This window comes from Aphelocoma coerulescens (assembly GCF_041296385.1).
Source record: "Aphelocoma coerulescens isolate FSJ_1873_10779 chromosome Z unlocalized genomic scaffold, UR_Acoe_1.0 ChrZ, whole genome shotgun sequence".
Lineage (NCBI taxonomy): Eukaryota > Metazoa > Chordata > Aves > Passeriformes > Corvidae > Aphelocoma > Aphelocoma coerulescens.
The window spans coordinates 45,294,260-45,307,048 of NW_027184085.1; the positions used below are offsets into that span (position 1 = coordinate 45,294,260).

General features: G+C 39.3%; 1 protein-coding gene across 2 annotated transcripts in view; it reads left to right on the forward strand.

Moving 5' to 3' along the window:
- PIGG (phosphatidylinositol glycan anchor biosynthesis class G (EMM blood group)) overlaps positions 1-12,789 on the forward strand; it is an 85,875-nt gene that overhangs the window by 28,684 nt on the left and 44,402 nt on the right. For both annotated transcript variants that reach the window (XM_069001451.1, XM_069001450.1), the window contains exons 9-10: positions 2,287-2,744; positions 10,256-10,447. In XM_069001451.1, the coding sequence (XP_068857552.1) occupies positions 2,287-2,744; positions 10,256-10,447 (650 nt within the window). The remainder of the gene's footprint in view (positions 1-2,286; positions 2,745-10,255; positions 10,448-12,789) is intronic.

Consider the following 12,789-nt stretch of genomic DNA (forward strand, 5'->3'; position numbering starts at 1 on the left):
CGGTTTTGCAAAAGTTTTTTCCCCTAAAGCAAAATTTCTAGTAATGTTAACTATCTTCTTGCATTGTGTATTTGTTGTCTTCTCTGCCTTACATACTCTTGGTTATTGAACAAAAATATGTATGCTGCTGTCAGTAGGTCATAAACACAAGTGAGACTTGCATCTAAGATGCTCAGAGATACTTGTATTGTTTATACCTGCTCTCTTGTTACCTGCTCAAACGTCAGTTTGTTTCAATTTTCTTTCAACATGATTTATACTGTGCAGGAATTTTAGTACACTGTGCATCTTTTAATGTAGTATGTTCTCTGTGAAATTTATCCCTGTGAATATTCAAGATTTTTTTAAAAGTTTGTTCATAGGTCAGATGTAGGAGGATGATGTGGTTAAAATACACAGTTAAAGAAATAAATGTGAAAGTAGTTTCAGAGATCTTTGTTCTGGAGTAAAAATGGCATGCAGTAATTTTGATCCGGCTTTTCAATTTTTGTTTTATTAGGTGAAAATACCAGTTTAAGAGATACTCTATGATATTCTCTAATAGAGCAAAAATAGAGAAAATTAAATAGTAATGTATGATTTTTGACAGTGTCTTTCCCAAAATTCTTCACAAGTATGTATATTGTCCTATTTGTTAAGGTATGTTAGGAGGCTCCTGCTGTCCTCTAGGGCTGGGGTGTTTGTCTTGCCTTGCTGTTGGGGCACAGCTGTGCATGCCCATCCTGGGTCACTGTCCCCACCTCTGGCTCTGACTTTGAGGGGGGGTTAAACAGACAGGTGTTTCCAGTCAGTGGCCCTGTGACCGCCCACGCATAGGTGTGTACTCTGGGCCCTCCAGTTAATAATGCTGTCCTACAAGCTTGGTGATCCACTGTCTCTTTTCCCATTGCTGACGCCCTTACCTGTCTTGTATGTACTCTGATCCCTCCAGCTGCTGGCACCTTGGGCTTACGGTCCTGATGGCCAGTGGTACCCTCTCCAATGACTCTGGCACGTGCTGCAGTCATGGCACTGCAGATGTGTGGGTCCAGTGACCCATGATCACTCTGCAGCTGCTGGCACCTGCTTTTACTTGCTCTGGTCTCAGGTTGCTGACATGCAGGCTTGTCCCCAGCTACTTGCAGTGGTGTCTCACAACACCCACATTTGGGACAGGGTGTGGAGTTGCACAGAAAGATAGGAGAAGATTTAGTAAGACAGGATAGGCCACAGAGACCAGGCACAGGGCTCAGTCAGAGAAGTGCACTGGCTCCTGCTTATATGTAACTTTCCCCTTTCTCCTCTTACTTTGCCCAACTTTCCAGCATGTTCCTCATCGCCTCCTCTTCCCCACCCTTGACGCTTTCTTGAAGCTTTGCTTTATGAGTTGGTACAGATCCACAGGTGCCATCGGGTATCTGTAACACCCATGTACTGTCACTTCCCACTTACCTGTTACAGAGTCCAGACTGATGCTCTTCAGAGCTATGCCTGTGATTTCTTATTGCCCTGTCAGTTAATGGCTGAAGAGTTTTGGTCATCTTTATGGTCTCCCTTAGTGCTTACTTATCATGGTTGTGTCTCTGTGTGGTCTTTTTATAGCTTTTGTTGTGTGCTGAAAAGGCTCTTTACCTGATAACATCAATGAACCAGGTGCTCTCAACTTCCTCATGCCTTTATGCTTTATCATTGAAGGTAGTGATGATAAGGAAATTCCAATTAGCTGCTGAGAACAGAAAATTGAGCTAATGGAGGCATTAGACAAAAAATATTGTGGTTTTAGATAGGCATGGTGTGTGAAGTAAATAATAAATAGGTAAAGATTTAAAGTAGATTTTATGATGAAAGACTCATTTCAAGCTAAGCATCAGGCAGTAACTTTGTTAACTTGAGTAGTGAAGGCTGTCACTATATTGAGTTGAAGATATCACAGATTTGAACTACTAGAGAATTACCTATTATCTATATCTCAGGTTTGATTTCTGCAGGATTTCTATTTTTACTTCTACAAATATGCAACAGGGCATGAACTTACAGGGTGATAGGGAATCTTAATCTGTACAGTTGTGATGTTTATTCATAGAGAAGTTTTATTCCTTAAACAAAATGCAGTCTTAAAAATTGCTACTATGTTGTAGTGCTAAGTATGCTTAACTGAAATGATTCTTCTATAAATTTTTGAGATTTCTTAAGATAGAAATGTTATCCTGCTGTTTATTTTGTTTTCATTGCTGTAAGCACTCTATGAATACTTACAAATGAAATTTTTACTCCTTCACCATGGCTTGTTTGTTTGTTTGTTTACAGAATCCTACTGTGTCCAGTTCTAGCTGGTCAGAAATAGATGTGCTGATTCTGGCTGGAACTGTTGGCCATGTTTTGAGCTTGGGGGCAAGCAGTTTTATAGAAGAGGAACATCAAACCTGGTATTTCCTTATCAATACTCTTTGTTTGGTGCTGTGTCAGGAACTTTGTAGAAATTATTTTCTTCTGAAAGAATGTGACCCTCAACATAGCACCAATGTCAAACAAAATTTTGATAGTATTGGGGAAACCTCTGAGTACAAGAATATAGACATTCCAGCAGCAAGTAATTCAAAACTGGGCAAGGCCACCTCTTCATCTGAATTCATAAAAGGATCAGATAAGTGGATAAGTGTAGCAACTCCATGGATCATCCTTATTTGCTGTCGGCTGCTTCGATCCTTGAATCAGACGGGTGTCCAGTGGGCTCATCGGCCAGACTTTGGACACTGGTTGACAAGGTGGGTATCTGATTTATTGTCACACTTTCTGCCTCATTTAAAAATTAATGTGTGTTTCATTTGGTGAAATATGTATATATTTCTATATGGTCTCTGACCAGAAAGTGCTGCAAACATACAAAACAGATAAACAGTGAAGTGACATAAGGAATTTTTCATTGCTATTTCATGCAGGAGTAATTCCTTGTGTGTTATCAATAGTTTATAATCTTTGCCCTGCACCGTGACTTATCTAATTAATGCCAATTATACATGATAGGTTTATCAGAAGCAAAAAGTAAATATTTTCCTTACATAAGTCAACAGTGTCTGGTTTGAGAAATTAAAAATCACTTAATAGAATTAAACTCTTGAAATTAAGACAGTAAGGTTCTGCATAATTCCAAACTTTATGAAGTCACAGGAGAAGATGCCACACATAGAATTCTTCCTTGTCTATCACATGCTTGTAATGTGTGAGTGAAAAGCTGAAGGAATTTTTTGAGTGTAATATGATAAACTAGAAAGGGACTTTTTTATAACTGAAAGTACAGCGGAGAAGGGCTTCTGCTTTTTCTAATACTTTCAGTACTTCTGAGAACTACAGTTACTATTCAGTGATACTTGAACTGTCTCATGTAGTTCATTTGGTACATGGAGAAGCAATACTTTTTGACTGTCTAGTCAGGGTTTTGGAAACAGCAGATGAAGAGGCTCTGCTGTGTAAGATAAATAGATTTCTTGCCAGTATCTTACAATGCATGGATGAAATGTCATTCATCATTCATTAAAAATTACATGAACAAATGGACTAATATGAGACTTGTTATTTATTGGCAGCCTCACAGATGAAATGCTAATTGCAGTGACAGGCATGAGTGCTGAAAAACATGAGTTATGAGGGAATTTATCGTATTATAGCGATTGTTCTATACTAGAGTTTTTACTATGCATTTTTGCTCTTGAGGAGAGGAAATGAGGAAATGAGGAAATGAGTTGTGTTTCCTACATCAAGACTGTGTGATAGGTAACTCACTCCTTCATTATGAGCTAAGCCGATGTGTGAGCAGTATGAGATGTGATTTGGTGTGACTGTGAGGGTTTTTACAATTAATCCTGAGCATCTGTGAAAGATTTATTTGCCCAATAATGTCCTGAGCCAGATTTTTTCTTCAGACTGTCAGTCCTTTTCTTTGGAGTGTGCTGGTGCCACAAAGCCATGAAACAAGGACCTGATAAAGCTGAAAAATTTGGTTTGTTTCAAATATATCAAATATATGCTTTTACTCATGTGGTCCCCCAGAGATGTTTATTGACTCTTGGAAATGTTACCAGACTTCTAATAATTGTGTGTGCATTTATGGACTTAACTTTCAAAGATCCTGTCTCACTTTAATATGCTCCCACCTCTGATTTTGTGGCGCTAAGTCTGCCTATAGAGCAGTGAAACGTTTTACAGCCTTGGGCTGTGGGTGTCTCAGGGAGATAAGACAGGTGGAGTGTAGACTGCAGGTAGACCAGGTACTTCCTGATTTATAACAAAAGTGGGAAATCCTGTGTGCCCAGCTGTAACACTATTGCCTGTCAGGAACTTAGAAGCAACCCGCTCAGGTAGACCCAAGGTTTTTTACACCTGTTCTGTCTTACTCTGTGGTTTTTTTTGTCGTTGAGGAAGGAGGGGGGACAAGGGAGGGAGGAGGCTATATCTGTGTTTGATTTTTGTCCCCATGAATTGGAATTCACATGGATTTGAATTATGTCCATATCTTTCTCTGTACTGGGTAATGCATAACTGGACCCTTGGCTGAACACAGAGTAAGAAATAACCTTTCTCTGTCTTCTGGTGATGTTCTTCATATGCAGCTCCAAATGCTGTTGGTTGCCTTTGCTACAAGGGCATGTTGTGTGCTGATTGTTGAGCTGGGGTCCACCCAGGCACTCAGAGTCAACTCTGAAAAGATGGACAGCCCCCAGTCTGTCCTGATGTGTGTAGCTGTTTGTTCCAAGGTGCAGGACTTGCTTCTTGCCCTTGTTGAACTTTGTAAGATGCCTGATGGTCAATTTCTCCAGCCTGTCAAGGGGCCTTTGAGTTCTGTATTGTGTGCAGACTTGTGGAGGGAGCACTGCCCCATCGCCCAGGTCATTAGTGAAGACATCAAACAGTATAGGCCCCAGTGGGGGCCAACCCCCTAAGTCCTGGAGTTGATAGATAGTGACTGGTCTCCAGGTGGACTTTGTGCTGCTAATGGCAACCCTATACTTTGAGTACTTTCCAGTCCACGTAACTGTCCACTTTTCTAGCATGAGATTTCCTATGGGGATATTATGGGAGCTGGTGTTAAAAGCCTTGTTAAAGCACCGATAAACAACAACGCCTGCTTTATTCTCTTCCACTGAGCTTATCTCATCACAAAAATCTGTCAGGTTGATAAAGTATTGTCCTTTATAAAGCCATCACAACCCTATTATTACAGCTGTCTGCCTCCCCCTTCAGTAAGGCTGAAGTACAGCAGCTAGATATCAAAACAAAACCATCAGAATTTTACAGGCGAATTTCTTCCTCTGTTCCCTATCAAAGTGGTCTCACATTGAGTGTATTTGCTTGGGTCTTGAAGCAGGTAGAAGAGAGAAGATTCTACAGCTATACTCTTAGGCTATGACTGACTATTTGGCTAAAACAGTATACTGTAGGAGCTTTTGCCATACAAGGCAAGGAACTTGCTCTCTTTCTACTTGCCTCACTGGCCCTGTATTTTATGTGTTCCTGTGCCAGTATGGTGAACTAAATCACTGAATAGATGTGTCTGGAAAAATAACTCAAGATGGCATGAGAAACTCTTGGCTTTCAGTTGGATCACTTCTCACTCTGATTTACCATCAGTCTTCACAGGCGAATGAGCTGGCTTGGTAACAGGAATGCAGGACGGGAAGAGTGTACAAGTCAGCAGTGCTGCTGTTGAAATTACTGTAAGAAGAGAATGTGGAAATATCTGCATCTTTTGAAGTGCTGCAGACAAACAGATTTTTCTTTCTGCCACTGTCAAGTATTCCTTAAAAAAACCCACTTGCCTTTCAAATCTAATTGAGAAAGAAGCAGTGATTCCCGACCTTGTACTTTGGGAGGCTTAAAAAGATTATGCAACAGTCCAGAGTGTTGTGCCATGGCAGGATAAGAGGATGTGTGATTAGGACTATCACAGTTCTGCCTTCTCCCTTTCATTGGTGTGTACTAGTTTGAAAACAAACCAGTGGGAGGCACCAAGTCAGAATAACAGTTTAATGGGGAAATTAAAAAAAAGGAAAAAAAACTAAAAGAAAACACTGGTTCAAACTGACAGAGTCAAGATACAACCTGAGTCCCTGTTAGGCAGGGTGGTGGTAGCAGTCTGGTAGAATGGTGCCTGCAGTCCTCTGAAGCAGTGATCCTGTAGAAAAAAGGGTCTGCTCTTCCTCAGACGGTCCAGTGGTGGCTGTGTAGCTCCTGTCCTCTGGAAATCCAGTAGAAAGGGTTCCCTCTGGTGTTCAGAGTCTCAGATTATATCCATGATGGGATGCTTGGTTCCTCCCTCTGGGTGGAGCATCTCACAATGGGATAATGAGTCATGAGGCCAAGTGTTGATTAGGCTCATTAGCAGAAGATAGTCCGGAGGGAGTTATCTCCGAGTCATGGGGCAGGACAATGATGGGCCATTAACAGAAAGATAGTCTGGGGGGAGGAGGCAAGGAAACACTGCCCCACCTGATTTCAACAGCTCATGAGGATGGTAATAGAATACACCTCAACCCAGGACAGGTGTAACTACTTCTGCTGTGCCTAAAGAGCAGGTGAAAGAATGGAACCCTGGCAGGCCTGGCACAGGTTGGCTCATGCTGCTGTGGAGCTACATCCTGATTTAAAACAATGGAGCAGTTTTCAGCCTAACAGGAGAATATTATGTATGTCTCCATGCTGACAGATACTTCAGTTGTAATATAGGGTTAAAAGATGAGTAGTATTTGAAGTATTACAGTTTTTGGACTTGAGTAATGGGATGTAGTTGAGTTCTTGTCTCTGTTATGGCTCACTGAACAAGCTTTAGAAAGATTAGTCAATGATGCAACTAAATCTTTACACATCCTGTTGTCTGTAAAGTGTCTGGGAACTCCTATTTGGCCAGCTTGCTTGCATTTTCTTTGGTTGCGGGTTTTAACATCTGTGTTCCTTTTCCTTCACACAATAACAGGGTTGTAGAAATGTCTGTTTCCCTAGTGATTTGATCAGGATTGAGATGATGTGTTTTCCTTGTAGCATGAATTGAAAGTTGGTGATAAACTGAGTTGCATATAGCACTTACTCCTCTTCCCAAAGTGCTTTGCTAGTCTATAAGGTTGATAGTTACTCTATTTTTAGTATTAGCTTAATTGGCATAGTTATGTCTTAATAGCATGTTTTTTGCTAATAAGAATTTAGAACCTTACTTAGATCATTAGCCCTTACTTAGCCCTTGTTAGTTTGAGTTCAGGCTACTCAGGCCTTTTCTAGCCAGCCTTGTCTCAAAGACAAACTAATGAACAAATGGGCCTCTTTTTTTATTCCCCTGTATTGATCTTTTGGACATCTGTGTTCATGCTCAGACTAGTATTTTGCTTAACTAGACAATGCTTAAGAGGCTCAACATTTGAGACAGAGGCCCTGTTGTTCAGGTTTTCCTGTTTGATGTAAGCATCAAAACACAGAAAATCAATCTACCTATAGTGTGTTGAAATTGGCTACTAGGAATGTATTCAGCAGTGGTGAAATAAGGAAAGTGTTTTTTTGTTATTTGCAGACAGACTTTGAAACCTGAAAAATACTTTGTTGGGAAAAAGAGCAAAAGAAAATCAGACAGTAGATGAAGTGGAAGAAAACATTCAATCTAAATCTGACTGGAAATCAGGTTTTCTTTTTTATTGGTTGGTACTCAGCTTTATTTGGCTGTTAATCTTGGTCAGTGCCAATACTGGAAAGCTGTCAGAGCTGCTACATGGCAGTGTCAGCTTGAAGAGAAGTGACAAGAAGCATCAGCATGGGAAGATGATAATGTTTTCTTTTACTAATGTACTTAACCATCCCCAAATGCCCTTCCCCTCAAAGCTAGCACACCTTGTGACTTCTATGTATCCAGTTGTAAAATGAAAGAAACAATTAAAAAAGGCCATATATACCTAAGTTACTAATCATGCACATTTGTAATGCCTTTCACTCTACTTGTATTTACAGTAATGAGGTGAAGTCCAAGCAGTGGAAGAAAATGTCTTCAACCTTCATTCTGTTACCAGAAGTATGAATGTAGACCACAAGCTCTTACAGTAGGAAGATAGAGCCAAGTTATCTTTTTTCCTTCACTTCTCAACAGGTTTTCTTTCAGGAAATTATTGGTTCTTCACTTTCAATTTTGTGGTTTGTGCAAAACCCACTACATTGCAGCTGAGATCAGAGTAGCTTGTTTGTGCATGTGTTTGTGAGCAGACTATCAAAATCATTTAGAACTTTGCTAAATGACTGGACTCTGTGTTCAGCAGCTACCATCTCCTTTCAAAATATATGCTAATTACATATGCTTTTAGCTGCCTAAGTGTCAGAACCTTGTTTGGAAAACTTTGAAACTGTAGGTGATTTGTGCTGACCTGACTTCACTTGCTGTAAATCCATTTCTTGTTTCTTCAGCAAATGCTATGAAACACTCAGGTAGGGGTTTTTTAAACAAATTTGTATGGCTCAAAAAAATTCCAAATGGAGATCATGGAGGACTGTTACCAGAAAACCTGGACATGAGATGTATATTAGTCCCTGTGCTAGGGGTCAAGTATGCAAACTCAATGTGTATTGAATTTTTTAGATAAAGAGACAAAGATGATGATGATGAGGATGTACTGTTATTTAACCCTGATTTGTCTTGCTCTCACACAATGAATAGCCAAGGAGAATATGACCTGAAGACTTAAAATTTTCTGTAATGCTCATTTGAAAGGTTTAGTGTCTACTAGATTAGTTAATTATGTTTTGATCATAAAGGAGGTGGTGCTTGAGTTACCTCCGCAGCTTGCTGCAGGAATCTATTCACTGCTGCTGCTGTCTCCTTCTGTAGAGGAATAACAATTGTGAGGAGAAACATCAAGACTATATTTTCTGTCTCATAGCATTCTAGATCTTATTCCTCTCACTTTTCACCCCTGGCTTTCAGAGAGCAGTGCATCTCTTGGGAATCTTGTTAAGGTGTACGAACTACGTGACTGGGTCCTGCATGCAGAACTGATGTGACAATTTATCTGCCCTACAACCTTTCCTCTGTAACTTTTGGAACATATATTGATCAAGCTCCTGATAAAGTGTATACTAGGGAATAGGAAAGCAAACCTGTTTGAAGTACAGTAATTTTTATTAAATCAGCGATAAAATTGGAATTTGGTGTGATTAGATTCAATGCAGGTAACAGCCCAGGCACAGTGTTAGTTTCCTGAAGTTAGTGATCTTTTATCATGGGATTTGTGGAAAACAGAAGATGGAGCCCTTAGCTCTCAAAATCTACATGATGTTCTTAACTCAAAGCAAATGTAACAAAATTAGTGGTTTTATACCATTTGGGATACTGGGAGTATTTTCAGGAGGCATGGCTTGGCAATTCTTGCACTACAGTAGGCTTACTGAAACTACATGTTAGGGGATGGTTGCAGTTCTTTACCTTACCCCTTACGTTTTGCAGTGCTAATTCATATTCCTGAAGATTTAAATACGTAACACTGGCAGCATGCTCAGTGAAATGCCCTTGATTCTGGAACGAGTGTTGCCTATTTAGGATGCAGGGGAACAAACAAACAAACTGTATCTGTAATCTTCTCTGCCAATGATGCAAATTTTGTGTCTTGTCTCTTGTATGTATTGACACAGTACAAGGTGCCATAGTTGCATAAGGGAATCATATTGTGCTAATGAGTTTGTGTGTGTGTGTTTTAAACTATGTAAGTATATTTTTGGTCATTTTGGGTAGGTAGTGTGTTCTATAGGTAGTAGGGTAGCTAATGTGTCTAAAATTAAACAAATACATATGCAGTTATTTCAAAAGACAGAATAGTTCTAATGCTGTAGTGCAAAAATCTTTTCTGTTGTGCTAGAAAATGAAATGCTGTAGTATAAGCAAAACACACTTTAAAAAATGTATAAATAACAAACCCCTAGTTTAAAAGCAGTAGACCCTTTTCCATTATGCAATATGCAGCTCAGTTTTTATATAATTAACAAAATAACTGGCATATGGTGGAACACAATAATTACACTTTTAAATATGCATGCTTGAATAGAAAACCTCATTAATAAAACTGCTTTTCTAAAAATACTAAAATATTTTACCATACCTCTTAGAAAGTTCATAACAGGTACCACTGCAGTGATTAATTTGGTGCTGCATCAATTAATACGGTTTATTTAATACAGTGCTGTAGCTAAGCCTCTATCAAATGCGTTTGGCACTAATTACTGTTTTAAAAAGGTTTTTTTTGTTTGTTTTTTTTCCCAGCTCTGAACATAAATCTGAACTCTCCTTCCTGGCTGCAGTCTCCCTACTTATGATCTTCTTTCTGGTTCAAAGAAGATGCTCCCTAGTTTCAAAAATTGCTATGGCACTCGGGCTCCTGGGAGTCTACAGTTACCGGGCAGCTATTGGAAATGTCATATTTCCATGGCAACATGGTGGCAGAGATATTTCCAAGTAAGTTAATCAACAGATAAGTAACTGTTTCTAGTGAGGTGTTGAACACTTTGTCTATCAGGGGATGAGGTGGATGGGATGTTCTAGGTTGGAATTACATTCTTACGAATAGAACTGTAGTTTGTAGGTGACCAGCACTGAATTTTTGTGATGTGTGCCTAATTTTGAGCCCCATGAAGTGTCTTTTGACTGCGACAGATGGGAAGCTAGTCAGATAAGAATTAATATGAGGAAAATCTAGTATTTATACCCTATGTTTTTGCTACAAAGAAACTGTGCCATATCTTGTTGTTTTAGATGGACTTGCCACATCTAGCAGAGCGCAAACCAAGCTCATTTAGCTATTTCTTAGTTTCAAAAGTGCTTAGGCAGTAGTTCAGAGAGCTGCTTTTCCATACCTTGCTTTTGCCGTTGAGTATTCTATAACATGGGCTTTCAAGATGTAACCATGTGCTTCTCAAGGTTTCGCCTGTGCAGCACAGTGCATACTAGGATTTTTGGTTTGATGTTAAGTTTCCTAAAGAACTAGTCAGTAACTGTAAGGAAGTTATTAACTCTTTCACCAATGACTACTTCTGGAATGTAGATAAGTGGCTTTACACCTGGCTCTGCAGCCCCAAGGTTTACTTAAATGTCAAAGAGTTGTGGAAAACTTCCAGAGTCAGTTGGAAAATTTGATGAGAAGTAGGAGATTATGGAAGAGAAGCTGTTGAAACCATTGTCTTCTGGATGTAATAAACTTTCTCTCACACTTGTTTTGAATTTTATATCAATACAAATGGTTTCTGTTGGAGCTTCTTAGTCAGAGGCCAGAGATTCACAAGATGTGTAGAGATGGAAAAAGGCCTGCAGGGTAAGATCTTAGGACATAAAGAAGATCAGGTTTGCTAACATGGCATTTTTAGAAGAAATATTTGTTTGTATGTGTATCTGGATATATTTACATACATTCTGTCTCTCCAAATACTGAAGATAACACAAGTATACAACTAGAATTAAGTTAACTTTGTGTGTTAGTTATGCTGCATGAGAAATCTTTACTTAGTGTGCAGGATTTGGGTCTATGCTTGAAACATGCCTGATTTTTGAGTGTGATCTCTAGTTTTGCTTTGTGTTTGAGTAAAATCCTTGGAGAATAATACTGTCTTTTCAGCATGGGACAGAACATTAAATACAGAAATTGAGCCACAAATAAAATGCAATAAGAGAAATAAATGCTGTACTTAAATACTGAAGTCAAACATTTACTTGAAACTTGCTCATTCTATAGTCAGCATATTAATCTCAATTATTACAAGATACAAAGCTTTTTGTATTATTTCTATCATTAAATAAGTAACGAATACAGTGATTTACTTAAGTTATGTCAGAGCTCTATATAAACCCCAAGTGAGCCTTCCCATGGCACACTGTGGCACATGGGTCCCATTTGAAGAGAGGTTCTGCTTCCCTCCCATACCATGGTGCCTTTTATTTCACATAAAAACGAACCAGCAAACATTCCAAAATGAACTCATGTGTCTATGCCTGCCGGATCAGAACATTGTCTCTGCCGTAACACCTACCAGTGCACAACACAGGCTGGCTTAGGGCTTCCAGCATGCTCCCTGTCAGTGGCCACTCATGTGCTAACATGTGGGCTTCTCAGGAGTAAAGTACAAGTCCTGATAAGGAGACATGGTTTGCCCAAGATCACTGACTCATCAAACATTATCTTCAGCAAGGCTCCCAGTCTTAGTCAACAGAGATGGTAGGCAAATCTTAGTAGATTGATAGGTGACATGTTGACACAGTGATACTAGCTTATCTTTTTTAGATGGTTGATGTGATATGTGTGTTAAAAGCCTGTTTAAAATGCCCCCCAAAACCACAGAACTTTCCTTTAAATAGGTTTAGAGGTATCTTTAGTGTCTTCATGATCTGGAATAGCTCCAGATCCAGGTGCAAGGTAGAGGTAGTTTTGTGTAATATGAGAAAAAGCTGTAGGCAGCCACTGCGTTTTCCATGCATAGTGAGTGCATTCTTCTCTAAGATGGAGAATCTTTGCTCTCAAACTTTGCTCCCTCTCTGAAGATTTTCTCTGAATGTGACAACTGCTGGGAGGTGGATGAGGGAGAAGAGGCATTTTAAGAGTTCTTAAGAGTTGTGTTTTCTGTGGCTTACACTAAGAAAACCTGTAAATTAAAAAATGTGAAGAAGTGATTTGGCCTTCTTTTTACCTCAGAGTTATTTTTTAAAAAAGATGTAGTCTGTACAAATAAAAAGATGAGTATGTGGTGTACTAAAACAAACAAAATAATAGTAGTGTGTTTGCTGAGGGATACTTTTTCTAGTTTGAATTC